The sequence below is a fragment of the Letharia lupina genome (genome assembly GCF_014066315.1).
Source record: "Letharia lupina isolate WasteWater1 chromosome Unknown contig_17, whole genome shotgun sequence".
NCBI classification, from domain to species: domain Eukaryota; kingdom Fungi; phylum Ascomycota; class Lecanoromycetes; order Lecanorales; family Parmeliaceae; genus Letharia; species Letharia lupina.
In genome coordinates this window covers 1-26,158 of record NW_023502986.1, presented here as the reverse complement: position 1 = coordinate 26,158, position 26,158 = coordinate 1, and the positions used below count along the sequence as shown (strand labels likewise).

General features: G+C 50.6%; 12 protein-coding genes across 12 annotated transcripts; 8 read left to right on the top strand and 4 right to left on the bottom strand.

Annotated features, from left to right (window-relative positions):
* Window positions 1–377: 377 nt before the first annotated feature.
* On the top strand, window positions 378–941 carry HO133_003205 (uncharacterized protein; the record flags this gene model as incomplete). The annotated part of the gene is made up of 1 exon (XM_037294128.1): window positions 378–941. One exon carries the CDS (start codon window positions 378–380, stop codon window positions 939–941), a length of 564 nt encoding a protein of 187 aa, XP_037149509.1.
* Window positions 942–1,196: 255 nt separating this feature from the next.
* On the bottom strand, window positions 1,197–2,419 carry HO133_003204 (uncharacterized protein; the record flags this gene model as incomplete). The annotated part of the gene is made up of 5 exons (XM_037294127.1): window positions 1,197–1,361; window positions 1,409–1,636; window positions 1,713–1,733; window positions 1,780–2,052; window positions 2,105–2,419. The coding sequence occupies 5 exons, from the start codon at window positions 2,417–2,419 to the stop codon at window positions 1,197–1,199; spliced, it is 1,002 nt and encodes a 333-aa protein (XP_037149508.1).
* A 1,128-nt stretch (window positions 2,420–3,547) lies between these two features.
* HO133_003203 (uncharacterized protein) lies at window positions 3,548–4,347 on the bottom strand (the record flags this gene model as incomplete). Its single annotated transcript, XM_037294126.1, has 3 exons — window positions 3,548–4,045; window positions 4,121–4,259; window positions 4,328–4,347. The coding sequence occupies 3 exons, from the start codon at window positions 4,345–4,347 to the stop codon at window positions 3,548–3,550; spliced, it is 657 nt and encodes a 218-aa protein (XP_037149507.1).
* Window positions 4,348–6,204: 1,857 nt separating this feature from the next.
* HO133_003202 (uncharacterized protein) lies at window positions 6,205–8,197 on the top strand (the record flags this gene model as incomplete). Its single annotated transcript, XM_037294125.1, has 7 exons — window positions 6,205–6,419; window positions 6,479–6,738; window positions 6,875–7,211; window positions 7,260–7,481; window positions 7,546–7,590; window positions 7,718–7,746; window positions 7,809–8,197. The coding sequence occupies 7 exons, from the start codon at window positions 6,205–6,207 to the stop codon at window positions 8,195–8,197; spliced, it is 1,497 nt and encodes a 498-aa protein (XP_037149506.1).
* Window positions 8,198–11,034: 2,837 nt separating this feature from the next.
* HO133_003201 (uncharacterized protein) lies at window positions 11,035–11,871 on the top strand (the record flags this gene model as incomplete). Its single annotated transcript, XM_037294124.1, has 1 exon — window positions 11,035–11,871. The coding sequence occupies one exon, from the start codon at window positions 11,035–11,037 to the stop codon at window positions 11,869–11,871; it is 837 nt and encodes a 278-aa protein (XP_037149505.1).
* A 766-nt stretch (window positions 11,872–12,637) lies between these two features.
* On the top strand, window positions 12,638–13,612 carry HO133_003200 (uncharacterized protein; the record flags this gene model as incomplete). The annotated part of the gene is made up of 1 exon (XM_037294123.1): window positions 12,638–13,612. The coding sequence occupies one exon, from the start codon at window positions 12,638–12,640 to the stop codon at window positions 13,610–13,612; it is 975 nt and encodes a 324-aa protein (XP_037149504.1).
* Window positions 13,613–15,595: 1,983 nt separating this feature from the next.
* On the bottom strand, window positions 15,596–16,461 carry HO133_003199 (uncharacterized protein; the record flags this gene model as incomplete). The annotated part of the gene is made up of 3 exons (XM_037294122.1): window positions 15,596–15,853; window positions 16,242–16,257; window positions 16,307–16,461. The coding sequence occupies 3 exons, from the start codon at window positions 16,459–16,461 to the stop codon at window positions 15,596–15,598; spliced, it is 429 nt and encodes a 142-aa protein (XP_037149503.1).
* Window positions 16,462–17,940: 1,479 nt separating this feature from the next.
* Window positions 17,941–18,549, bottom strand: HO133_003198 (uncharacterized protein; the record flags this gene model as incomplete). The annotated part of the gene is made up of 1 exon (XM_037294121.1): window positions 17,941–18,549. One exon carries the CDS (start codon window positions 18,547–18,549, stop codon window positions 17,941–17,943), a length of 609 nt encoding a protein of 202 aa, XP_037149502.1.
* A 2,534-nt stretch (window positions 18,550–21,083) lies between these two features.
* On the top strand, window positions 21,084–21,808 carry HO133_003197 (uncharacterized protein; the record flags this gene model as incomplete). Its single annotated transcript, XM_037294120.1, has 4 exons — window positions 21,084–21,125; window positions 21,238–21,302; window positions 21,364–21,588; window positions 21,640–21,808. 4 exons carry the CDS (start codon window positions 21,084–21,086, stop codon window positions 21,806–21,808), a joined length of 501 nt encoding a protein of 166 aa, XP_037149501.1.
* Window positions 21,809–22,402: 594 nt separating this feature from the next.
* On the top strand, window positions 22,403–23,185 carry HO133_003196 (uncharacterized protein; the record flags this gene model as incomplete). The annotated part of the gene is made up of 4 exons (XM_037294119.1): window positions 22,403–22,407; window positions 22,463–22,494; window positions 22,555–22,649; window positions 22,748–23,185. 4 exons carry the CDS (start codon window positions 22,403–22,405, stop codon window positions 23,183–23,185), a joined length of 570 nt encoding a protein of 189 aa, XP_037149500.1.
* A 97-nt stretch (window positions 23,186–23,282) lies between these two features.
* On the top strand, window positions 23,283–24,101 carry HO133_003195 (uncharacterized protein; the record flags this gene model as incomplete). Its single annotated transcript, XM_037294118.1, is given in 3 exon segments — window positions 23,283–23,424; window positions 23,444–23,644; window positions 23,854–24,101. The coding sequence occupies 3 exon segments, from the start codon at window positions 23,283–23,285 to the stop codon at window positions 24,099–24,101; spliced, it is 591 nt and encodes a 196-aa protein (XP_037149499.1).
* A 29-nt stretch (window positions 24,102–24,130) lies between these two features.
* HO133_003194 (uncharacterized protein) lies at window positions 24,131–25,303 on the top strand (the record flags this gene model as incomplete). The annotated part of the gene is made up of 6 exons (XM_037294117.1): window positions 24,131–24,235; window positions 24,371–24,539; window positions 24,596–24,903; window positions 24,964–25,063; window positions 25,174–25,183; window positions 25,237–25,303. 6 exons carry the CDS (start codon window positions 24,131–24,133, stop codon window positions 25,301–25,303), a joined length of 759 nt encoding a protein of 252 aa, XP_037149498.1.
* Window positions 25,304–26,158: the final 855 nt, after the last annotated feature.

The following is a 26,158-nucleotide window of genomic DNA, read 5'->3' as shown; positions in this document are numbered from 1 at the left end:
ACTCCAACGCCGCACTCCCACTCCCGCCCACCGCCGGCGCCTGGAACTTCCACCCCGTCGTCGCCCACCCGCCCAGCTGCCCCTGCGCCACCGCCATCGGAACACTCACGCTCCTCCCCGAGGCCAACGTGTTCGGGTACGTGGCGTTGAGGCTGCACTGCCCGCCACCGAGGTTCGCGAACGCGTAGTCGATGTTGACGGTGTAGTTTGTGCCGGGGCAGAGGGTGAGGGGTTGGGATAGGGTGAGGGAGGCGGCTGAGCTGGAGCCGGAGGAGGGGAGGAGGGAGGCGTAGAAGGCGGAGGTGTCGGAGGCGGATGCGGTGCCGGATTTGAGGGTGCTGCCGGGGGATTGGAGGCCGTAGGTTGTGGCGCCGAGGATGTTGGTGATGGACCAGGAGGGGAGGCTGGGTTTGAAGGTAGGGCAGGCGAGGGCGGAGGCGGAGCAGGTTGAGGATGTGGTTGTGGTTGAGGAGGCTGGTCTGGTCGAGGCTGTTGTGGTTGAAGTTGTTTTGGATGATGCGGATGGTGTGGTGGAAGATTTGGTAGTGGAAGATGGGGATGGGGATGAAGTTGCTGTTGATGGTTTTACTGCTGAAGAAGTCGTTATGGGAGATGCCGCTCTCGATGAAACCGCTGTCGATGAGACTATGGTCGACAATGCTGCTGTTGATATTGTTGTTGTGGAAGACGTGGTTGCAGACGATACTACTGTGGATGATGCTGCTGTGGACGATGCTGTTGTGGACGATGCTGTTGCAGCATATGCAGCTGTAGATGATACAGCAGTGGATGATGCTACCGCCGACGATATTACCGACGGGGATGCTACCGACGAGGATGCTACCGCCGATGATACTGCTGCTGCTGATGTTACTGCGGAAGGCGCTGCGGAAGGCGCTGCGGAGGAAGATACGTTCCATGGTGCCGATGAGTCGGGTTGATCACTATGAAGAGGGGGTGTATCAACGAACCGTTCAAAGGGTAACCTTCCAAAATCTAAGAATCCCACGCAACTTGCAGAACTGTTTCAGGCGCAAAGTTTCAAGAAGAAACGAGGAAGTCCGACCGTACCAATGATGGAGTTCCACGCTCTTTTCGGTGAACCGTAGTGGGTTTACTCAAAGGGCAGGATGTGTTTTCGAAAGAAAACCGTACGCATTCTTGTGCGCGAAGGCAAATTGAGAAAGCCCATCGACTTACATAAGCGCGTAGCTATAAGATCTTGAAACAGTATACCGATCATCTCCCTGGTACTGTCCGTAGTTCGTCCCATACGACGCATCCCACGTCTCATTGTACATCGAGCAATACAGCCCTTGGGGAATGCCATCCTCAGATAGGACATAGGCATTGAAAAAAATCTATCGCCATTAGCCCTACAATAATTCAAATCAGAGGGAGCACGTACGCATGCCATGTAACTACCATCCGCGGCTAGGTTCTCGCTATCGTACGTCGTCTGCGCATTACACGCATCGGCACACGTTTGCGGATCATAGCCTTGGCTCTGGCTGAAGGGAAAATATTGGTAGCCCATATAGCTACCGGAAGAGGGTGGGGCGTTGATTGCACCGCCGAGTTCAGTGGGGCCGTTGTAGCCATCGCAAGCTGGGGGGAGGGGCGTCTTTGTTGTAGGCTTGGGGGGCAAAGTCAGCCGGTGCAAGTCGTGGATGGGAACACTGACTGGTGTGGGTAGATTGAAATTCACATACCGTTAGAGCCAGCGATGACGACTTGGAACGAATCCTGATACTGTCCAGAGTTCGTTGCTTCCTCTACCGATACAGGCGCGCCCCAGAGCGTGCATTTGTAGTTAGTCGTGCTCGGTGGATTTGGGCAATTGTCGGCGCTAGCGTTCAAGCTCGGGTCTCGTTCAATGTACATGTTGAATGCTTGGCAGCCAGATGCTTGGTCGCATTGCGAAGCGCATCCGAGGGTGTCGTAGGTGGTAAGGGTGTAGAGTCCCATGTAATCTGAAGCAGTCAAGGAGGCGTTCGAGTTAATGAAAACAACCTCGTAACCGTCGGGGGTTGGTGCAGCGGTTGCCATTGCCTGGAAGAAAAAGTCAATCTTACTCTTTACGAGGAGATGAGACTGGACGTACTGCAAACGTTGGGAAAGATTCGAACGCGTCCACGGTATCAGGGGAGGGTACAGGCCCGGACCCTGTAGGGTAGGGTGAACAATCGCCATCTCGCTTCTCCACCGTCAAGTCCCGCTTTGAAGACGAGATGATGCTGGTGAGTGGTCTTATGGGCGCTGCAGGGACCGATGGTACAACGTCTTTGACAATATCGATGGGCGCGGTCACGCGGACTGCGTCAGGATATTCTTCGATGGCAACCAGATCAATCAATTGCGGCGAGGGAAGCGCAGATGTAAGAGCCGCAAGAGCGGCGAGAATGAAAGGAATGTACATAACGACAGTGTTTTAGACGGGAAAAGACGAAACTTAACGAGTGAGATGATAAGACCTAGCAAAAGAGGCCACTGAGTTTACCTGGACGAGACTCCGGAGCAATGTCGAGGGAGATGTGCTTTTATATCATCATCATCCTCCTCCTCCTCCTCCTCCTCTGGTAGCATTTCGTACCCACTGATCTACCCAGTCTATTGGCCAGCCACAAATCCAAACGTGAGCAACGCGATCGAAAATTGTATTTGAAGAAAAGTCCAACTTTCTTAGCGAGGAGTCGTCTCTATCCCCCGGATTACCGGACAGGTTAAAGCTGTTTGCCATCCACAAAGTCCGGCAAATTTTGGTGCCAAGAAGGGAAACCACGTGCTGGCCAGCTAGCTACATCCTGCAAGGCACCTGAAAAGTAGATGGGCCTAGAATCAATCTGGACGGATGAGACGGCAAAACCTTCCTTGCGATCTGATCATCTGATATATATATTACATAGTGAGCCCGAATCCTTGTCAATGCGGTGACTGGAGGCGTTTTCTTTGGCCAAACCTGGATAGACGTTGACTAATAGTACTGGATCTCAAAGCGACCCCTTTCGACGTGCATGACTAGCGCCGTTCGCTTACGTTAGCCGAGACCGTTTCAGGAAGTCGATCGTGGATGCGGGAAGCTAGTGCGTCCGTAAGGGGAAATAAACTTTCAGATAGATCAGAAAGAAAATGAGTGAAAACGCTAATTCTTCTAGGCTGTAAAGTAACCGGGTCATACCTTAAGGAATGGATGATGCCGACATGATGAGCACGGCTCTTCGGACTCGATGAAATTGGAACTCCGTCTGGTAACTATGGATTTGGAACGATGCTGCCGAGCTTCCAAGACACTCGTGTTTACCTTCGCCGTCCGTCGTGTAGTTGAAAATTCTTCGATGGCGTCATAAAAGACTTCGGGGAGCGATATATCGTCTTCTCGTGGTCCCCTACTTGCTATGATTAGTAGCAAGCAGCACTGTGAAAGCGTGCCTCACAGCATCTGGTGCGCTCTCTTCAGATTGCTCCTCGAAATATCCTCGAGCAGTCTTGCCCAGAGAGTCCCTCGCCTCCGGATCAATGCACATCAGCCTAGCTTGACTGAGGATATCTATTTTGTGCGATCTCCATGAATTGCTGCCAGATGGATGATGTTCCGCTCTTTTTCTGCATTTTGATCTGCATGAGCTTTCACCATCGGTTCTATCATGTCGTGACGGCCATATCTAGAGACAAAGTGGAGGGGTGTAGCGCCCACTGCTGTTTTCGACATGATGTCCAAGTTGTGATCAAGCAACAATTTGAGACTGGGAAGACTTTTGGCAGAATGAATTGGACCGAACCCTCGGTTGTCCGATTTGATGACGTCGGCGCCGTGTCCAAGCAGGAGCCTCGATGATTCGATGTCGTCCCTTGTGATTGCCCATGATAGACCAGTACGACCTTCTCGGTCCTGGACGTTGATGTCTGCAGTAGAGCAGTCAAGGAGAGGTCCCAAAGGGAGAGGAACGAGGCCGAGCACAGCCTTGTGCAGGGGCTTGAATTGCAGCGTGTTGGTGCAGTTGATGCGACCAAATGAGACGGCAATATCGGCGGCTTTATCAGGCTTCTTCTCTTGTGAAAGAATACGTTCTCATGCAAGAGACACCGGAGACCTAGAAATACTACATCAGTCGACACGCACAACTAGCGCATCAAATACTGCGTACGTGTGGTATTGATTCTCGAACAGAGGGTCGGCGCCTTGCTCTATCAGAAATCTACAGAGACCAACATCACCCGATACGGCAGCGAACTGTTCGTCATTGAGTAAGTTGCTAGATCTGAAGTATACGAGGAGAGACCATGAAAGAAAAACAAAGTAGGCAAGGGTGAAAGCCGTATGACTTACGTAAAGCGCCGATGACCCATGATCGTTCACGTCCCAAGGCGATGCAGCGCCTTCCGTAAAGAGACTTTTTACTCCTTTTGTATCTCCATGTATGGCAAAAAGGTACAGTTTTTATGGCATGACCCCTCGTGGGAATCGGATGTTGATTTCAGGGCCATGGAGGGGGCAAAATTTCATCGTTATTTCAAATGGACGGCCCCAAAACCAGCTAGGAAATCGATAGACAATACTGCCAGAGGGACCAGTCGGGCTTTTGCAAGCATGCTCAGCACAACGACGTGTCAGCAGAGGTAGGCCCGAAAGGGAACCCGAGACAGTACCAAACGGCGACGGCACAAAAAAGGTCTTCCGAGAATGGCAGGCACAGCTGCACCATAGTGAGCACTGCTTCCCTGTGTGAGCCACCTGGCCGTCTTTTGCGCAGCGGGAACCCCAAGGGAACCCGGTTGTCATTGGGGGTAAGGTCTCAGGCTGTCCGACCTCAACGCCGCTTGCTTTCGATCGGATGTTGGCAGGCTGTATGCCGGCTTGAGAGGCCGAACATCCACTCTCCGACCGGTTTCCCCCATGATCCTCTGTTACATCTTGAATGTCTGATAGTGCTTTTTGAATCAGTGAACCTTGTACTGTCATTTGGCCCATCAAAGTGGACAATGTTTGTCTAGCCTGTTGTTGATTGAACACAACTTCGCTGGTGGAGCTCTCTAGGCGGATAGTGGAGGACCTCGAACGTGAAGACGTTAGCTATGGTCTCTGATATCATCAATGCCAAACGATGTTTTCCCTACGAACGGAGAACGAGGACGCAATAAAATGTACCCACAAATTGATAATGGCCAAGCTGCTCAGCAGCTTTCCCCGTATCGATTGTACATCTGATAGTAGGGTCGTTGCTTTTGTCCGATTTTGCAGCCACCTGCGCCTCGACCACTTGATTTGACCCGAGTTCGACACTTTGGAGCATTTTTGACCAAGTCTGTCGAGCTCTATCATAGTCTCATCTGCTTTTTTCACCTGCTCCTGTATCCACTCTGTCGTCCGGCATCGATAGATTTCCCCCTCATCTGCAGGCGCAAGTCTAAGACCATCAAGTACCGAAGAGATCTGTAGAAGAACATCGTGCAACTCATTTGTCTCGCGTAATGACGCAATACCTTTTCCAGTAGTCCAGATTGCACCTGTGATGGCTATTGTACTAACAGTGACCGATAGAATATCCATACCGGAGGAAATGGTTCCCTTGAGGTGGATTGAGCCAGCTCATGGTGTAACATGTGAGCTAGGAAGACTTCGGTTAGAAAGAGACGACTTCCACGTGTTCGAAGCCTCCTGTGAGGCGTTTCCAGTTCAATATTGCAAACGGTTCGCGCGGATGTCTCCGATGGCTTGGCAACCTTTTAGCCGCAAGTGTACATGTACCCAAGGTAAAGTAAGGTACCTTATCTGCGTTTCTTAACCCAGAGCACTTTTTAAATGTCCTCTCTCGGTGCGAGGATCTTCACGAGGCTGACCCTGAGACTCTTGCAGTGATTTCTAACCAATTAAACCATGGCCTTATCAAAGCCTTTATCTCAATCTTGCGTTCCAATGGCGGCAGCTCGAGTCGGATCTGGTTGTGGGGCGAGATAACGCAGGGCAGCTTTGAAAACAAACTACTTCAAAAAAATGATGTTATCCGATCCCCGCATGGCGTGCGCAATGGGAATCGCTTTCGCCATGTGATTTGATGTTGTAAGATGATATGTGAATGAAACTGGTGCCCAGAGATTGATGTTTAAGAAGTCGCATTGCTACTTTTCATCTACTTCGATTGACTGACCTAATCTACCTTTCAATTCACCAGCTCTGCGATCTGATACCCCTTACGTTGCCTCGAGATGGTGCTCTGGCGCAAAGGACTAACGCTGGGTTTGAGCTCCGATGAGAAATCTCCCGTCGTGGGGAGCTCCAGCGACGATGCGACTTCCGCGGATGTTCAGAGGTTGGAGTTCGATGCGCGTCGCACTCCACAGCCGGGTGATCTGACGCTGGAGCAAGATACCGCGGGTGGATTGGGGCGGCATTTGGGGCTGTTCAGCACGACTTTTCTCATGTATGTCGTCCGCCCCTCAAGTGGTTCATAGGTGGGGGAGAACTGATGCGCCTATCTAGCATCGGCCGAATCATTGGGACGGGCATCTTCTCCACGCCTGCGACTATTACCAGCAGTGTTGGTAGTGTCGGAGCCGCGTTGATGCTATGGGTCCTTGGGTTGTTACTCTCCTTTGCTGGTCTTTGCGTGTGGCTGGAACTCGGGTGCATGTTCCCTAGAAGTGGTGGAGAGAAGGTTTACTTGGAGGCTGCGTATAGGCAGCCACGCTTCTTGGCTACTGTGGTTTTCTCGACCCAAGCCATCTTCCTTGGCTTTACGGGTGAGTTGGGACCAGAAACACTTCTGTTTTTGTTTTGCTACATCGTGCATTCTTGAATACCTTTCCGAAAACGCCGTATACTGAAATTAAGGCTTAGAATGTTGACACAGGGAATGAAACTGACAGAATCTTACAGCGTCCGGTTGTATCATCTTCGCAGAGAATATATTAATTGCAGCAAATCACAACGTGACCGAATGGGGAGAACGAGGGATCGCACTTGCGGTAATCATTGCCGTTACGTGCATCCATACCTTTACCCCGAATCTCGGTGTCAAACTCATGAACATCCTTGGAGTGATCAAGATTGTTGTCCTTGTCTTCATCGTGATCACCGGATGGGTTGTTCTCGGCGGAAAGGTGCACAAAATACCAGATCCAGGGGCTAGCTTCAGGAATTCCTTCGCCGGATCGTCTTCGTCTGGTTATGAATACGCAACCGCTTTGTTCAAGGTCTTGAATTCTTATGCCGGGTAAGGAACTAGTTGCTTGTCTCCCGGGGCCCAAGCTGAACAGTGCAGATGGTCCAACGCCGCCTATGTCCTGAATGAAGTTCGACGCCCCGTCCGAACCCTCAAGGTTGCCGGCCCCCTTGGCCTAGGCATATGCGGTGTCTTATACCTACTCGCAAACGTCGCCTTCTTCGCCGCGGCGACCCCTGGGGAGATCTCCAGCAGCGGAAACACCGTAGCCACCTACTTCTTTGGCCGAGTCTTCGGGGCGGCCGCTGAACGAGCATTGAGGTACGATCTGCTGACAGTGAAGTACTAGCTGCCAGCACGGTTACTGACATCAGGGCCTTCATAGTGTACTTGTCGCCCTTTCCGCATTCGGAAACGTCTTGACCGTCACGTTCGCCCAGGCCCGAGTAAACCAAGAGCTAGCGAAAGAAGGTGTCATTCCCTTTATCTCGATTCTGGGCTTCGGGATGGCCGTTTGGTGCGCCTTCTGCGGGCTTGCTTTTGCATTTCATCCCAAGTTTCATCGTCATTGTGGCGATACCGTTTGGTGAGTCTTTATTGTTACAACTAAGTTCACTCCGCCAGAATGGTGACTGATAAGACTCTCAGGCGACGCCTACGACTTCATCCTCGACCTCGAAGGCTACCCATCCTCCGTCATCTATGTCTTCGTCGGCATCGGTCTCTTCATCCTGCGCTGGCGCTCGCCTCAAGTGCCGAGACCATTCAAAGCCTGGTGGCCTGTCCCCGTCTTCTTCCTCCTCGGCCAAGGTTTCTTGCTCGTCGCGCCCTTCTTGAGGCCGCCGGGCGGGAAAGGGGATACGAGCTTGCCGTACTGGCTCTATCCTGTCGTGGGCATCGCGGTCCTGGCATGCGGTGTGCTCTATTGGTTTGGATGGCGGGTACTACTTCCGAGGGCAGGGCGATTCGATTATGCGGAGCGGCAGATGACGCTGAAGGATGGGACGGTGTTGACGGTGTTTGATAGAAAAAGTTGAAGGTGTAGGCAGTGTGGGTTTCATGATCATGCAGCTGTCCTTTCCCTGGCTCGAGAGCACAGTCTGCGCCATGCGAAAGTAGTTGTCGGACGATATCGTACTGATTGTCCGTCACTGCGAGATGCAGCGCAATCAAAACTGATATGTTGGCCGTGAGGTTCGGGTTTGCGCCAAGCCTGATCGAATAAGCCTCTACGCGGAGACTGCCTGTCTTCCCTGATCTTTCTTAAATTATCCACTATGCTTCCTCGAACCAATACTTGATTTATCTGGTTTTCCATGTATCACTATGCTCCCCTTTATACCGATCACACTGCAGCTACACCATCCTCCTCGTTCTAGGTACACTACGGATAAGCCCGTTGACTATCGTAGACCGAAGTGCAAGCTTCACATCGAACCCGGTTCCCCCCGGCTCGCGAACCGCCGAAGTTTTCATTCAGTCTGATAGAGTAGGAAACCACCTTCGATCCGCCCTCTTAGCTCCTCAATTTCTGATAAGCAACAATTCAAAAGCAGCCTGCTTCCCCTAGCAAAAATCATGCAGTGGATAAATCTTTTTCTGCACACACTGCATGCAGCAGTGATACTGCCTACAACCCGCGCACTCGAACCCCTGAAACAAGTTAGATATTCGATCAGTCATTGATGACAAAAGAGCGGGATGATGGACCACGGCTTTCAGCACAGAGAACTAGAGAGTGCCTAGTACAACGAGACGTAGTACTGGATGATGATGCCATTGTCTTGAGATGATGGGAAAAAAACACTACAGGAATGAAGCGATTGTGGTCCTAGCTTTGCCAAACCTCACTTCTGTTGGGGGAAATTTACCCACCTTGAAGGCAATTCGCGCATACCGTCACCAAGACTTGACTTAATTGCATGGATCTCATCAAATTCTCAAGCTCTAGCGTGGAAGAATAACCATTAGCCTGCAGCTACATTGAGCCTTCCGCAGCATCTATTTCCCTGAGTTGTCAGACCTTCTGCGGATGCATACCCCATACGCTGACCTCCGCGACAGAGGTTATCAACGCAGCTTTGAACCAAAAGACGTCAGGATCGTCGGGATAATTGTCCGTCTAAGTAGCGATACTATTTATTGCTTCATGTTCTTCCAGGACAAGATTTGCCAAGCCAAGCATGACATTGAATCTGCCGTTTCTCGCCATCTCGTTTTTCTCCATTTTGAAAGTCCGATTTGTTTTCTCCGAGTCAGTCACCATGTTTTTCAGTCGATTTGCAAGCTCGAGCAAGTTACCTATGACGGCTTGGCCAGACCAGCTCCTGTGCCAACACTCAGGATGAGTCTATCTGCAGTTGGCCAGACGTCCCGTGATTCAACATTAGCTGTTCGGACAGGATCATTGCTGCCGTCAATGCTCCATCCACAAATAGTTGACGGTTCTGTCCTATTTGAATGGGCTCGAAGAAAGTGGAAGCTGCTGAGGCGGCTCTAGCGGCCTCCCAAATCTTGCAGATCTCGTACAGTGGGTCATGACGTCTGGATTCATAAGATCGCAAGACCGCTAGACTGCCATCTTCGCCGCGAGGCGCACAAACACAATTTTTGCAAGCGTCAGGGTCTTTGTACTTGAGCAAGGTGTCTTCATGCAGCTGCTTGGACCAAATCGTAGACTTGATGGAGTTTTCCAATGGGGCATTTTCAAACTTGCCGGATGCCTTTAGGTATTTATATAGACGCCTGGGGATCCACAAGGTTATGAACTGTGGTGAAAATAGCTGCACCGAAATTCATGGACGCAAAGACTCCCGCGCCAAGATCTCGGATAACCGCCCAGCCTGAATAGCTGCCTGGAACACTGCGCTTAGATGTGCTTCGAAATGCGCCCGGTTTAGCGCCCATTGCATCTAGCATGCCCGATAGAAGTCCCTAAAGCTCAATTCATGCACCTAGAAAATAGTTCTAGGAGTCCCCGCTACAGGGCTGCCTTCCGAATGTAGGGTTAGAACTAGGGCTTCAATACCGCTGTCAGGACTTTCCGATCGCCTCGGATCATCGACTGCCAACACAAGATCCGAAGTGCATGTGAAGAACCCATCTCTGCAGTTGAGTATCTCTACCAGCAATCTGCCGTTGCACCAAGTCATGTCCATCCCAATTGCCGCGGGTTCCCTCACCTCACAACCCACCAGTCCGGCGTTCCCGTGAGGCTCGTCACCAGCGCTGCCACCCTCTCGTCCACTGCCCGGCTTCATAGATGTCCCTACATCTCCAACTGACGGCGAGATGATACAACGTGCCAAGGGAGGTCTGGACTGCTTGCAAAAGACGGGACGAGATAGAATGGCAGAGACGAACCAAGTTGATCAGGGACAGCACATGTGACAGGACAATGAAGCGTGATACGGGAGTCAACCTTTTCTCCAGATTTACCATTAGTTGAAACAAATGGATGGCACAAGCGCAATCAATGGAGCCATGCCCGCAACAATAAGGCTCTCAGGGTATTTGTTGAGATTCGCTGCAGCACCATAGTGTGTTGTAGCTACCCCGCAGGTGGCAAATTAGCATGGGCTTCACATGGTATACAAGTAGCCTACATACCACTCCATAGCTAATCAATCCATAACCTCTCTTCAATTCCAACAGGTTATGGGCCCTTGCGCAACTGCTACACAAGTTGTTGTCTATCATTAATCCAAATACCTCAAGACACCCAGGAAACCACACACAAATCAGCTCGAAAACACAGAGCAAATATCCACGAAAGACAGTGGAATACCAAGTCAGCTCGAAAACACAGAGCACCAACGAAAAACAGTGGGATACCAAGAAATACTCACGAAAGACAGTGGGATACTCAGTCACAATGTCCACGAAAGACAGTGGAACAATACGTCAAATGGAACACCTTATCGAGGAGAATTTCGGTTTATGGTTCGTCAACACACGAGCAGAGCTCCGTTCAAAGAAGCTTTGGAAATACACTCAAGGAGAGTATGAGTCTGAAGACTCTGCAGTCACTACGGCAACAACCAGTACAGATACGGAGATATCTCCACCAATTACCAAGAAGCAAGAGAAGGCTATGAAGGAATGGGAGGAGAAATCCCAGGAAGCTGCAGATCTTATGACTCCGACAATCAGTCCAGGTATTCAACAGAAACTTACGGAGGCCGAATTCAATGACGGCTACCTCATGCTCACGAGACTTCAGACTCTACTTCAGCCTACGGGATCCTCAGAGTTTATGCGTCTCTCCAAGGAGTACTACACGCTTCAGTTCAAAGCATTCAAGACGGTACCCGAGTATCTCACTCACATCAAGGTTCTCGAAGAGAAAATCGACGCCACGAAGGTCACACTCGATACGAATAACCGTACGATTCTCTGTCTCTCCATATCATTACCACGAGAGTACCAGTATCTCATCCAAATTTGGGCTGTTACGCCCTCAATCACAGCTGAAAAAGCACGTCAAATGGTCCTCGAGGCCAGTCGGCAACACAATCAAGCCCTCCACTCCCAAGACTCCGCTCGATTTTTTAAGGCAGGATTCCAGGGGAAAGGCAAGGAAAAAGAGCCCTGTAACCACTGTGGATCTACCGGTCATCTCAGCGAGAAGTGCTGGACTGAATATCCACAGTTGGCTCCGGATTGGTATAAGGAAATGATGAAAGATCAGGCAAAACACAAAGGGAGATAGTGGAAAACAAGCACGAAGATTTCAGGCCAGATTGGCCACAACGACAAGGGGTGACGATTTCGAGGACAACAATACTCGTATCTCAGCTTGAAAACCATGCTGCATCATGGGGGTGTGGCAATGGTGCTGCATCATGGGGGTGTGTTGAGATTTGCTGCAGCACCATAGTGTGTTGTAGCTACCCCGCAGGTGGCAAATTAGCATGGGCTTCACATGGTATACAAGTAGCCTACATACCACTCCATAGCTAATCAATCCATAACCTCTCTTCAATTCCAACAGTATTGGTGCTGGGTGCCCTTCGTGCGTTGCTGCTATTGTAACACTACACAAAAGGCTGTAAGGCGCTTGGAAGAATTACAGGCATGATGCATGAGATCGAGAAATCCAGAATGTCCTCGCCAACCATTGCTGGTGGTGATAACAAGACCTCTTCTGTGAAGTGCTGAGGCTGGTTGGGCTTAGCATGACCCCTCCAACAGATATCAACACTTGATGTTAGCAGGTTGAAGTCGAACAATAACGCCAGGGAGTGAATCTATACTCAAATATCGCCTAATGCAACCTAATTCCTCTTCACATCTACTCTTATTGGCGCCTTCATTTCATCCTTGGGATGCTGATGCTGCTTCTTTCATCCTTCACAGAGTGACCATAAGCTGATCCCATCAAAGGCTTCTCAGCTCAAATATGATTAAGACTTTCGAAAGAAATCTCCGCGGTTCCCCACGGCGTCCTACGAGATCTATTCCTTGGGCTTCCAACTATGACTCTTGTATCCACCCCAGCATTGGGATTGATTGATACCAACCACATGCCATTTTACAAAGATATCACGCATCCCAGATCTCAGCTGCAAGGGAAAAAACTCAGCTCTTCACAGCACCATCGCTTCCGTCGAATATTGCTCTGCCAAGAAATGGATTACATGGCCACACTCCTCGGAAAACCCCCTCACACTCCACGTCGAATAGCAACCTTCAATCTGCCCTCACAAAAGATGAACGACGTGGTCGCTGTTCTGTATGATCCATTCTTCTTCGTCTCCGACGCCCAGCACGAGCTTAGCAAGCGCCAACTGGAGACATCGGGTTGCCAGGACGACCTCTTATGCAGGCTATTCGAGGCTCTAGAGCGAGAACTTGCGGAGGGCTGGACATTTGGCTATCTCCTTAACACCAAAACTCTACCTTTCAATGGCAAGGGACGTGATCCACGGAGCCTAGTTGGCCATCATGTTGAGGGTTACAAGTGTGACGGAGACGGCATCCTGATCATGGAGCTTTGCGATGGCGAGGATGCGGCTATTCTTTCGATCAGAGCAAGCGACGGTTACGCGAAGATCAAGATGGACGACGACCTCTTCTGGGCTCTCCATTCCCTCGATGGCATGAAGGCAGTACCGCGTGACCTCGTAAAGAAGCCACTACTAATCACGGAAGCCGTGATAGGTGTTCGCAAAAACCGCTGGGGAAAGGAAGCAGGAACCGTCTTCGGGCTCAAGCTCGAAGGCATGAGAGCGATATCATTCCTTTTCCTTGCAGGTAAAGCATCCGCGCGCGAGGACCGAATTCATGGAGATTTGTGGCTGGCGGAGAACGATGTTCTGCGCGAGGATATCAGTATGCTGCGTGGAGGCGATGAGACGATGGTTGAAGAAGTGAGAAAGACAGGGGTGATGGCAATAGAGCATAGAGGGCTTCAGGAGGATATGAGAGGATTGCATGGATTTCGAGATTAGGCTTGGGATTGACTGGAAATGCTCGCTGGCGGTGATGTATTCCAGACACATTCATTGTCAATCGAGCAAATCTGGCTCTCTTCATAGGATAGTGCACCAGCGAGCCCGGCGCAGTATACCGCGGTAACAGAAAATCTATATTCCCCTCTCGCTATGCATCTACAATTCTCAACCTCCGACCCATCCATCCATTCATCCATCTATCCATCCATCCTACGTGACCCCCAGTGTCATCCCTACCCTCCCATCAACAGTACCGACGAGCCAAATCACAAATACAGAACCCAAACCCGTCTGCAACTATGTCGTACCTACCTTACCTCCCTAGTTCGCAACCCCCCCCCCGCCCCCTGACCGTCTTTGCCCGTCCCATTACTCCTACTCGTCGCTTCGCCTGATGATCATTCGTAAGAATTTATGTATGTAAACAGCACCCACGCCGTCAGCGATCGAAAACGCGAATCTGCAGTGAAGAAAGGACAGAAAGCGAGCGAGACGGCGCCATGGCGTTTACCGATTATAAACACGCACGATGCATTTGGAGGAGCTTCCGGGGCGGTGGAGCGGGGGTGGGAATGCGGGTTGGGCTGGCGCAGTCTGCGAAAGGGAGGACTGGGAGGACTGGGATTGTATACGAGTATTGAAGACGTCTTTCTCGTGAGGGAGGGGATTGTGGGGTTCGCTTATGCTGTATTGGGTGAGCGACCACATAGGATTGGGTGATGGATGATGTTGCGTTGGAGGTGCGGAAGTGCTGATTTGATTTTTTTTCTTGATTTTTTTATTTATTGATTATTCATGACGAGAAGGCTCTCCCTTCGGCTTTCCCATATCCTCTCGGTGGGGGCCCACTTCCCGGAGCATCTGTCTCCACTGTTGGCGTTCCGGATTTATGGGCTTGGATGATGGTGTGGGCGAGCGAGCAAGGGTGGAGGAGCCGCCGTCGGCGTGCACAAGATCGATGGATTGTTGGAGCGAAAACGGACGGCGTGGTGGCTTATCGTAACGGGTTCGGGGAAATAAGATGGAATCTTTCCTTCAAGGGTTTGAAGGACCAGATACTCAACCTTCACAGACAATGAATGGGCATTTTGACTCGGCTCTGTTCGACGTATCACGGGAGATGCTGCTAGATGGTTGGCTTGAGGATACGGAGTATCATTCTAGTATTGAGGTGAGGGGTATAGAGCGCTTTCGATTTATGGTAGCTGAAGGGGTCAATAGGGTCGGGAGGGCGCTTGAGATTCCTTCGAGCTATTCTTCTCCTGGTGGTACAGAGTTGAACCCTTAGTAATGGAGATGAGGTTGCTGCGGACGATGACGGTGTATATCTAGAAGCATTGGCACCGATATAGTTTCGTTAGCCTCAACATTGCGCCCGCGATTACCTAGTCTCGCAAGTCCGCTCTGCGGGACGGACTTGCGAAAGGACTATGTCGACGGCTTGACACGGAACACTTCTGGACAGCGACTTTTTGGAATGTTGACGCAGGGGATATTTAATCAGTAAGTCTGTAGACAGAGAGGAATAAACGATTTGAAGAGCTTGGAAGAAATCGTAGTAAGTTCAGCTAGAATTGTCAGACATAATCGACCAATCGTATTCTCAAATTCTGTCGTACTTGGCAATTTTGAGCCTGGGGAGGTATAATTCAAAGCTTGTCTAGAAAACCGACGCTGTATAGCTAGTCTTCATGGTGACGCGTTCCATCGTCCCAAAAATCTCCAGACTCTCCATCACGGCCCCTATGTCTAGGCAGAAGAAGCATCCATCACCGGCCGAGCCCCCCCTACACCCGCAATCGGCTCTCCAGGAATATCCAACACTACTAGTCCTCCCAGAAAGCCCTTTGCCTGGGTAAGACACTCCTTAGCCACCAAAGGCGCCACCTGCGCTGCTACAATGATTGGGAGGGGCTGTGTACGCGTTGATGTCCTCGCACCGAAGCCGATTTGGCAATTATCAGCTGTCCAGGAATAACTTTACCCGGGAACAGGGCCCAGGAACCATTGCTCAGGGGTCATGGCATCGTCCCGGATCAAAATCCTGTCAACGGTCTCGTAGTATTCGTCCACGATTACCCTTTGGAAGCCACGACCTGCGGGAGTACATTTGAGGTCTATCGGGTAGTTTGGGTCATTGAGTTCTTGGAAAGTATCGGGCTTGATTTGGAGGGTGTTGTTGGTGGCCTCGCCAGCAAGGATGTCGTTCGCGAACAACTCGAGTGACGGGTCTACTATCTGCAGTCCGCTTGGGGCTGCAAATATGGTGGTGGTGAGGTGGCCGAATAGGCCAAGGAATCACAACAATGTTTGCATAGTCGTGGGTTATGGAGGCAACCTGTAGAGTTGTGCCGAGTCACGGTATACTCTGTTTTCGGATGTTGACAGGTTGATAACAAATCCAGAAATTAACAATGTCCATGCGATTGGCAATAGAATTCATTGTTTCGAGTCGCGAATAGCAAATATCAAATACTGATACTGGCGAAGATTCTTTGCAGCTGTAGAAGCCACTAACGTTGAAGATTTGTAATAGATGTTCTTGCAATTTCTATACCTCCTCATGGTCTCGGCGTGAGAGAATGCTGCATCCTTAGAGTTCGACGCATTGGACCCGAAACCTTACAAAGAGGTCATCGATCCTGGGGGCCCGCGACGTCAGAATTTGGGTATCCCACATCCGGGGAAAACCCTATGTCTTCGTGGTCGCAAAGAATACAAGTGCATCCTTCGACGGTGGCATCCGGCTGCCTTCTCGATGTCCAGAACTGTAGGTCCTTGCGGGTTAATGCATCACAGGTTTGGTCAAGGTCAAGATCCGGACACCTTGTGAAGTGCTGACTCATTTGCGGTTGGTGAAAGTTTTTCTACGGGCCAGTAGTAATACGTTGATAGAGGCGAGATAAATTTCGCAACATCAATTGTCCGACGGGAAGCTGCATAAAGTGATAACCAATCAAATAGCAATCAGCTTCTCAATGCGTCTACCCCACTTTATGCTATTCTCATCAATTCCGCCTCTTCCCACAAACTGTTGTTCTTCACATAAGTATTTTCCAAGAGTTGAAGAAGAATCGTAACTTTTAATTGAGAGAACACGCCAAAGATGCCTTCATCATCCCAAGCGCTCTCTTTTCTGGTTCCCGTGGTGAGCTGAGTGCGAGGAGAACGTTTGTCTCAGCTGACGTCAACCTAGCTCCTGGTCGGACTTGTGGTGACTGGCGGGTTCGTCCAGACCCCATTTCTATTGTCACGTAGAATAGTGCTAATTGCTTTGCAGCATCGCCCTGTACAGGATCCGAGCATTCTCGCTGCCCATCTCCACGGTCACCGCCACAGCAACCATTATCCTACCCGTAATAACCGGCGTCACTCTACGTGGCGCTCAAAGGTTGCGCATCCGCGAAAATGGCTCCAATGCACGTGCCAAGATGTCCTTCTCCTGGCCTGCTCTAATTGTTCTCGTGCTGCTCATCATCTACGAGACTGTGATTGCTACACTAGCTCTCACTCATGTCGCTCCCCAAGCGAGTTGATCTGCGGCCTAGAGCGTCAATGGGGCGCCCTATTCTCGAGCAAGAACGCGGACGCAATTCGGAGAATTCAAGAGCAATTTCAGTGCTGTGGTTTTCGTAACGTCCAGGACAGAGCATGGCCATTTCCGGATAGGAGCCATACCGCCAGAGCTTGTGTCGAAGCTTTTGGTAGAGGCAGCAGTTGCCTTGGTGGATGGAGACAGATGGAACAAGTCACTGGCGGACTGATTCTCTTGGTTGCTGTTGTGGCTTTTCTGCTCAAGGTTAGGCGCCCAGTTCGCCCCATCGCGTCTTTCTGGTATCAACAGCAAATTGCTAACTGCCATTGCTAGCTGCTGATGCTCGTCCTCTACCGAACACAAAGCCCGTTCCTCTCGTCCGCGTGGACTGCTCGTTCCTCCCTCACGGACGCCGAAGGCGGGATAATGGCCTCAGCAGTGGTAACGGAGATGGGGACAATATCCGTGGAAGAATAGTAGACGCGTATCACGATGAACCTCCACCAGAGATTGAAGGGCAAGCGGCTAGCTCTCAGCCAGAGGAAAGAGACACTAGCGCATCAGACCGTCGTGGCTTATTAGTACAGCCATCAGGGATCCAGAACGAGAGAAATGAGTGGAGAGAGGGTTGAAGCTGAGATCAGATACTTGGCCAGGGATCTAGATTGATAGTCAGGGCGTAAGTAGCGGCTCCCCAACAGAGAGCTGCTCTTTGACAGGAACCAAGGCTTGAGAAGCACAATTTTCCTTTTTGGAGGCAAAGTTGTGGCAACGGACAAGGCAATGACCATTAGCTATCAGCAACCACAACCACGAACAGGGTGATCAGAACAATTAATAGGGTTATTATTAGAACCTGATGATGCCAGCCTCCCGAAAGCGCCTTTCCTTGGGTGAGGAGTCTTTGCTGCTTGAGATACCTGACGCACCCCAGTAGAACCACTACGATCCCTCCACAAGACAGGATAGCTCCAAGAGTTCTACCTTTCCTAGGGTGGACGTCCTTCAGGACGAACAATTGGGTAATGACTACGCCAAGCGAGACGAGAGCAACGGATGTCCTGAACCAGCCCAGAAACGTCCTTTCGAGAGCGAGGTAGTCACGGGGGTCACCTCCTGGCGCGCCATGCTCGAGGTTCAAGCGGACGTTGTGAGACCACCAATGCTGCAGTCGCTTGATGTGGCTTGTATCGATACCAGTTGTGGGGCTTTCAGTGGCATTTCGCGGCCTCCCTGGTCGCGCCTCCGCCCGTCCCTCTTGGACCTGGCTTGTGACGCGTTCCTCTAGCTCGATCGTTGTCGGTAGACGGTAACTCGCTTGGTTTTGTCCTGAGATCTCATTGCCTGCTCTTTCCTCACTGTGCTTTCGTCGAAACGGAGCGCGGGTCCACCCAGCCATTGCTGTTAACCATGTTGAGGAATAAGCTCCCTCGGCCCCACCATTTTTCTTAGTGTACCTTACCTAGGGTCCAAAGGTAAGGCTGATATACCACGCTAAATATACATTTCTGTTTAAAACCCGTAGTGTCAAAATGTACTCAGTTCCTTACAACTGGAATCCGTGAAGCACTGAGGAGAGATGATCCAGTGCATGGAAGAGACCGTCTCAACTGCTTTCTCTCTTCATATTATCCTAAAGTCTTAACATCTTTATCTCCCACTGCCAAAATTGGCGAGCAGCTTAGATCGATACACTTGCGATTACATGCTGGGCATTCCGACCCGTTTGATCTCATGTCGCGTAAGCTAAATTCCGACAATTGCATGTAAACCAAATCTGCAACACTTCTTGAAAGGATCATGCGGGCTACAATTTACGATCATCCAACCTTGAAGCCGGGACTGAAGGTCGCTGATATCGGCACCGGCACCGGGTCTGGCTTTCCGCCTGCCTTCATCTTATGACGCTAATGTCGGGTTCATGGAATCTGGAGAGCGCTCGGACTTTCACAATCTCCAGCCCAACTCGATGGCTTTCACATCAACCCCTCAGTGCCGACCCAGAGAGCGGCTACCTGGCGATTTCACCGATTATGAATACGATGGGTTTGGCGAGCTCCTGAGAACTTCGTTGGCAAACATGACATCCTTCATGTCCGACTCTTCCTCCTTGTTGCTAACGACGACCACCGACAGCGCTCTGCAAGCCGATGTCGTTGAGGCCTAAATGAAGACTACCTTGCTCCTCTCTCATGAGGAAAGGATGAGACTCACCAACCGGCAACACTCTACCCGTTCTATTTCTTGCCAACACAGTTGGATCGTTCTTTCCAGGAACTTCCACAGTGCCCCAGTTCTGAATTTCGGGTTCGATGGGTTCTCACATCTGCAGCAAGCGGGCCGACACGACGCCACTGTCTAGTAAGCTTAAAAAGGCGCACTTTTGCCTTTCAACATCGTGTGACCCCAGCGATAATCCTGACGGGCTCATACACGCTCATCATTTTTGCTTGTAATATCCAATTTTGCACCGAACCTGTGTTATTTCTTCAAAGTCCTGTGAGCAAAGGAGGACATAGCTTCATGCCGTTCTAAATTGCAGATCATGGGCAAACCTAAATCTCGTTGCACATCCTTGCAGAGGGAAAAAAGCTGCTGAAAGGAGATGACCATCGCTTGTTTCACTTGTCAACCTACTCACATTCATCATCCGAGTAGAATTGTTTGCTACTCAACTCACGGGTACCCTCTTGGACGATAGACTCTCTCCGGGGGCTACTCGAGGCATGAGATGCGATAAGATGACATGCGGAGTACCTTCTCCGGAGCATATTCCTCTCTGCAACGCTTTCCCTAATCAGTGTTTTGGGCGCTGAGCTCCAATATCACGTACTGCATGGTACCAACTTTGGAAACTTTTGTAGCCAAGTTCTCTGCCGTTCTATGCGTTCCTGTATGCATCAACTATGCTGAGTGCCTTTTTGGTCATGCACTTAGATCATTGTGGTCATGAACGTATACCCACCCGCACTAACGCTTTCTTTTCCTTTCTTTTTAGAGCAGTGGCTAGAAGCTGTTGGAGTCGGCTGGGTTTTGGGCATGGCTACGTTCTTCTTATTGGTTGCTGTGATGCATGCTCATGCTCATGCTCGTGCTAGTCTGGAAAGGGCAGGCTCTGCATGGGATGCCCTTCATGCAAGAGATCGTGAGGATCGACGATGGGAAAGTGATCGGTGCTCGGTATATTGGAACAGCTTCTGGAGAAAGGATCGAGGCTTGATGGGCCCCACGGATGGAACCGTTCTATCCCAGTGGCTCAGTATTGTTGTTGGGTAGAAGAGATGGTTAGTGAGCGCTCGGGCGCGCGCCAAAGTCCACACTATTTGACAGTCTGCCTCACATGTAATCGGCAGCAGAGTTGTCGAGACCGAGTTTTGCGCTCAGCCCAGGCACGTGCTCCTTTCCGTTGTCGTCGTGGAGCCGACTGGTGAAAAAGATCTACAGAGGCCCAGATCCATTGTATTGAATCGTCCGGTTTGAAGGCGTCATGCAGCACGAAAATGATGATGCATGGAGATACTAATTTCGGATGGTCAGAGCGCCACCGCAATGGGAGGTTTCAAAACCGATCACTACATCGACGATGCCTGGTATTGTACACTCGAATTATCGATAAGAGAATTGAAGAGTAGCAATAGGTACATGTAATGAGGAAGTTTATCTCGTACAAAAGGAGTTTTACCATCAAACCTTGCGTTTGATAGACTGTCGAGTCAGCCAATCTTGGCAGTCTTGGCGATCTTGGCGATCTTGGCGAGAGGTCCCGGCAGTCTGTCAATTCCCCGAAGCGGCGAATTGCTCGGGAGCTCGCATGAGGGTCACGCCCCAAACACGAACACCTCCCAACCATCACCTCTCACGCATCCCACATCAGTGCAATCTTCCATCATCCCAAGTGAAGCTTCAAGTCCAAGTCCAAGTTCAAGTCAGAAAATGACTACACCGGCGCGTAGACGCCTCATGCGTGATTTCAAAGTACTATGCCCCAATAAGTCTTCTGATCCTACCTATTGCTGGCTTTGCTGATCCTCCAAAACGACAAATGGGGCCTGGGTCACTGCTTGAGCTAATAAACGTTTTGACTTAGCGTATGCAAACAGATCCACCAGCAGGTGTCTCAGCGTCTCCTATCGCCGACAATGTCATGACCTGGTACGCATCCCTACTCGTGCAGACAGGGTGGGGCCAAATGGGCTCACTTCTATGAACAAAGGAATGCTGTGATTATAGGACCTGCAGACACACCTTTCGAAGATGGGACGTTCCGTCTAGTCATGCATTTTGAAGAGCAGTATCCCAATAAACCACCAGGAGTCAAGTTCATCAGCCAAATGTTTCACCCAAATGTCTACGGGACGGGAGAGTTGTGCTTGGATATCTTGCAGAACAGGTGGAGTCCTACGTATGACGTGGCTGCGATTTTGACAAGCATTCAAAGGTACGCGGAGGTCTTGCAAGCATGTTATAGATGCTAACAACTCACGTCTAGTCTACTCAACGATCCCAATACTTCATCTCCTGCCAACGTCGAAGCATCGAACCTCTACAAAGATAACCGCCGTGAGTACACGAAAAGGGGTTCGGGAAACAGTGGAGAAGAGCTGGGACGATTAGGGAGGATAATCATAAGTTTGGATCATACTCAAGCATGCTCCTGAGAGAGCAGGCGCACTGGTGTATCTTGAAACGAGGAAATTTATGGGGTCAAAAGAGTTTTGTCTATATGGGCATCTTGATGTCATGATTGAGCGTGGAGTTTGGATGCAGAGGCGTTGGCGGTCTTCGCAATGCAGGACGCTCAGTCCAAGCTGCGAATCATACGAAGCATCATTCATAAACAAGAGACCCTGTGAGCAAGGATGCACGGAGACGGGTTCTTTTGCATTACCGCATGCGGCCTACCGCAATTGCGCATAGAACCTGTCCCGAAGCTTTGGTTCGAGCATAGTAAACATAAAGCCTTTAGATACACTGCAATTCTCTATATTCACGCATATGATCCCATGACTGATTCGATTTTGTGTTAAAATGAAGTGTTGATATCATGATCGCTGCTCCTAAAACGACGCTAGTGGATGTTTATCAGCGCGTCACCCCGAAAACGGCACCCTTGGACCAAAATGCCCCCTTCTGCCTCCAGATATCAGCACCACCGATTGCTTTGGTCTTTGTAGACTTCCATGCTGTCCACTCGCCAGAAGGGTCTTGAGATAGCATAGGGACGTCGGTGGTCTTGGACTAAGCCCTTCGCCATGGCGTAAGTGCCGTGGAAGACGTCGCACATGCAGCCCCTACTGACACGAACATTTCAGGAGCGCCGCGAATGCAGGAAACACAATAAAAGGTACCGACATACTATTAGGTAAATGTACGGCCGATACGAGAGCTGATATTCTCTGCACAGTGGTTGCGCGGTTTCGTCCCCCGAACAAGGCAGAGCTAGCGAGTGGAGGAGATCAAATAGTGGATTTCGAGACGGATGATACATGCAGCATCAATGTACGCAAAGAAGCACTAGTCCTTTGTACTTATAGCTGCCATGGCTGTTTGTTGAGGGAACATTGGCAATTGAATACCATGGCTAACGCTATCCGCAGTCTCATGAAGCAGCCGGCGCATTCACCTTTGACCGGGTATTCGACACAACCTCGCGGCAAACAGATGTTTTTGACTTCTCAATCCGCTCTACGGTCGACGACATACTCAATGGCTACAATGGCACGGTCTTCGCCTATGGGCAGACTGGGGCGGGCAAATCCTACACGATGATGGGCGCCGATATTGACGATGAGGATCAAAGAGGAATCATACCCCGGATAGTGGAGCAGATGTTTACCAGCATATTAAGGAGTCCTGGGAACATTGAGTACACCGTTCGGGTTAGCTATATGGAGATCTATATGGAAAAAATCCGGGATCTGTTGGTACCTCAGAATGACAATTTACCGATACACGAAGAGAAGAGCAGGGGAGTCTATGTCAAGGGCCTCTTGAAATCTACGTCTCGAGTGTCCAAGAAGTCTACGAGGTCATGAGGAGAGGAGGTGCTGCCAGGGCTACAGGCTGCGACGAACATGAACCAAGAGTCTTCACGGTCACATTCGATCTTTGTCATCACCATCACCCAGAAGAATGTTGAGACAGGCTCAGCTAAAAAGCGGGCAACTCTTCCTCGTCGATCTTGCTGGTAGCGAAAAGGTTGGGAAGACAGGTGCCAGTGGACAGACGCTTGAAGAAGCTAAGAAAATAAACAAGAGTTTGAGCGCTGGGAATGGTGATCAACTCGCTCACAGACGGCAAATCGACACACATACCGTACCGAGACTCGAAGCTCACTCGGATTCTGCAAGAATCCCTGGGCGGTAATTCCAGGACTACCTTGATCATCAATTGCTCGCCAAGCAGCTATAACGATCAAGAGACCCTAAGTACACTGAGGTTTGGTGTCAGGGCTAAGGCTATCAAGAACAAGGCCAAGATCAACGCTGAGCTCAGTCCACTGAAATGAAGCAGCTGCTGAAGAAAGCGCAAAAACCAAGTCACGACGTATGAGGCCTACGTCTCAAGCTTAGAAGGAGAGGTCCAATCATGGCGCAGCGGGGAGCCAGTTCCCAAAAGAGAAATGGGCTCCTCCATTAGCTGCTGGTGGAGTAGCCGGTGCTCGAGCAGAGTCGCGTCCTGGCAGACCAGGCACACCATCCAGATTGCAAGAAATTGGCAGGTCAGGAGACACCCAGCCGATCGGAATCAAGAACTGGAGATCGAGCTTCCACTCCTAGCATTGTACTCGAAAAGGACGAACGAGAGGAGTTTTTGCGACGAGAAAACGAGCTGCAGGACCAGGTGGCCGAGAAAGAATCTCAACTATCTACGGCAGAACAGGCTTTAAAAGAGGCAAAAGGAGAGCTTCAATTTCTGAAAGAGAACAAAGCTCTCGAACAGGCAGAATAAATGAGAAGCTTGGCAGCGAGGTCAACGAAATGAAGATGCAGCTTGAGAGAGTAGCGTTTGAGAGTAAAGAGGCTGCCATTACCATGGACGGCTTGAAGGAAGCCAACTCGGAACTTACCACCGAGCTGGACGAGGTCAGCAGCAGCCGCTTGACGCAAGAATGAGCGCCAAGGAGACGAACGGTGTTCTCGATGAAAAGGAGAAGAAAAAACGGAAAACAATGGCACAGATGATGGCTGGCTTCGAGATGGGAGATGATTCTTTCTCAGACAACGAAAGCAAGATCCGAAGATGCATACAATAGGTCGACGCCCTTCATGAGACTAGCGCTGCGGGAGATGATTCCGCCTGACGAGCCGCAGGAACTGAGGATCATACTGGTCGAAGCGGAAGGTATCGTTCGGCAAGGGATGAGCTCGAATGCCACAACAGAGCTAGGTGACGATCGAGACCGAAGAAGAGATCTCGTTGAGCGACTAGCGACCGTCGAACAGGAGTACGAAGAGCTAATGGAGCGCAACTCTCTGAAGCGGACATCGACGAGGTCAAGAGCAGGCTGTCAGAACCCTACACCAGCAGGAGGGAAACACAAGCTCAAATGATCAAAGATATGCGAGAAGACCTGGCGCGAAAGGACGAGGAGAATCATCGTCTGAAAATGAGCGTCGAAGAATCTCAACGTGCTCCCAGGACCAATGGGGCAACTCAACCGACAGCAACCAGCAGGACTGTCCAACAGCAGATCGCCGATTTTGACGTCATGAAGAAGTCGCCGATGCGGATCTTCAAAATCGCTGCGAACGTGTGGTGGAGCTCGAGATATCCTTAGACGAGACCCGCGAGCGTATAACAATGTCCTCAGATCATCCAACAACCGGGCACAGCAGAAGAAGATGGCCTTCTAGAGCGAAATCTAGAACAGCTAACACATGTGCAAAGACAACTTGTTGAGCAGAACGGAAGTCCCAAAAAAGAAGTCGCGATTGCGGAGAGGAAGCTGATGGCAAGAAATGAGCGAATTATGAGTTTAGAGGCACTACTGCAGGATAGTTTTAAGAAAAGTTGACGGCAGCGAACCACAGGTACGTAGCACTGCAAATGCAGAGCAAGCAGCTGACTACCACATCTTCTCTAGGTTCGAAGCCACAACCACTGCAGTCAAAGAGCGACTCGAAGCCGCGCAAGCACCGCTCCACGCGTAACATGTCATTAGCATCTAACAACCCTGTCGGTTTCAACTTTGGAGGAGCAGGGTCGCGGGATAGCAAAACCCTTACGAGGGGCGGCGCGAACGAGCAAATGAACGGCGCAGGTCCTAATCTGCCTGTATTGAGTGGCTGCAGGCGCAAGAGGCAAACGGTAGTCCAAGCGCGAAGAGGGAGCAGTTGGTTCTTTGATCGCCGTTGATAAATTCCGAGCGCACGGCGATACTATGAGTCTTGAGCGACACAGATACTTGGGTATGAGCATATTTTGTCAGGTCTGCTCGTAATTCTGCGTCGGAGATGTACCCGTTATACCCCAGCATCGGGAAGGGGAATGGAGTCGGGCATGCCGGCGCATACGCAAACATTTTCCGCAACCTGATCCGCCCGAAAATACCCACTTACCTTGCACATCTAACCCCGCTTCAGGAGCGCGGTCATAGCTCGCCATCCTTCCCCGATCCGTATTGGTGGATTACATAGCACCGACTGGTATAATTTTCTCAACTGTCATCTCCTACGACTCCCTTTTTCAACCAATCGCACGGGCTGAGCAAATCATCGTCGACTGCCAGCATCTGGATCCTTGGTTGGTATGTTACATCTCCTTGTTCCGTTTCGTTTTGTTCGTCTGTGCTTGCCCCTTGCGCTCCTTCCATCGATGGCGGAGATCAATCACCCCAAGACTTTTCTCGTAACCGCTACCCGACCGCGGAGTCTCATGCCAAGGATGCAGTCCATTTTATGGGACACGCACCTTCTTCCTCCTCCTCCCATCATCCGCCTGTCCGCGTCCGGTACCTTGACCATGGCAGCCTCGGTCCCATCGTGCCTTGGCGGACACGGTCACCA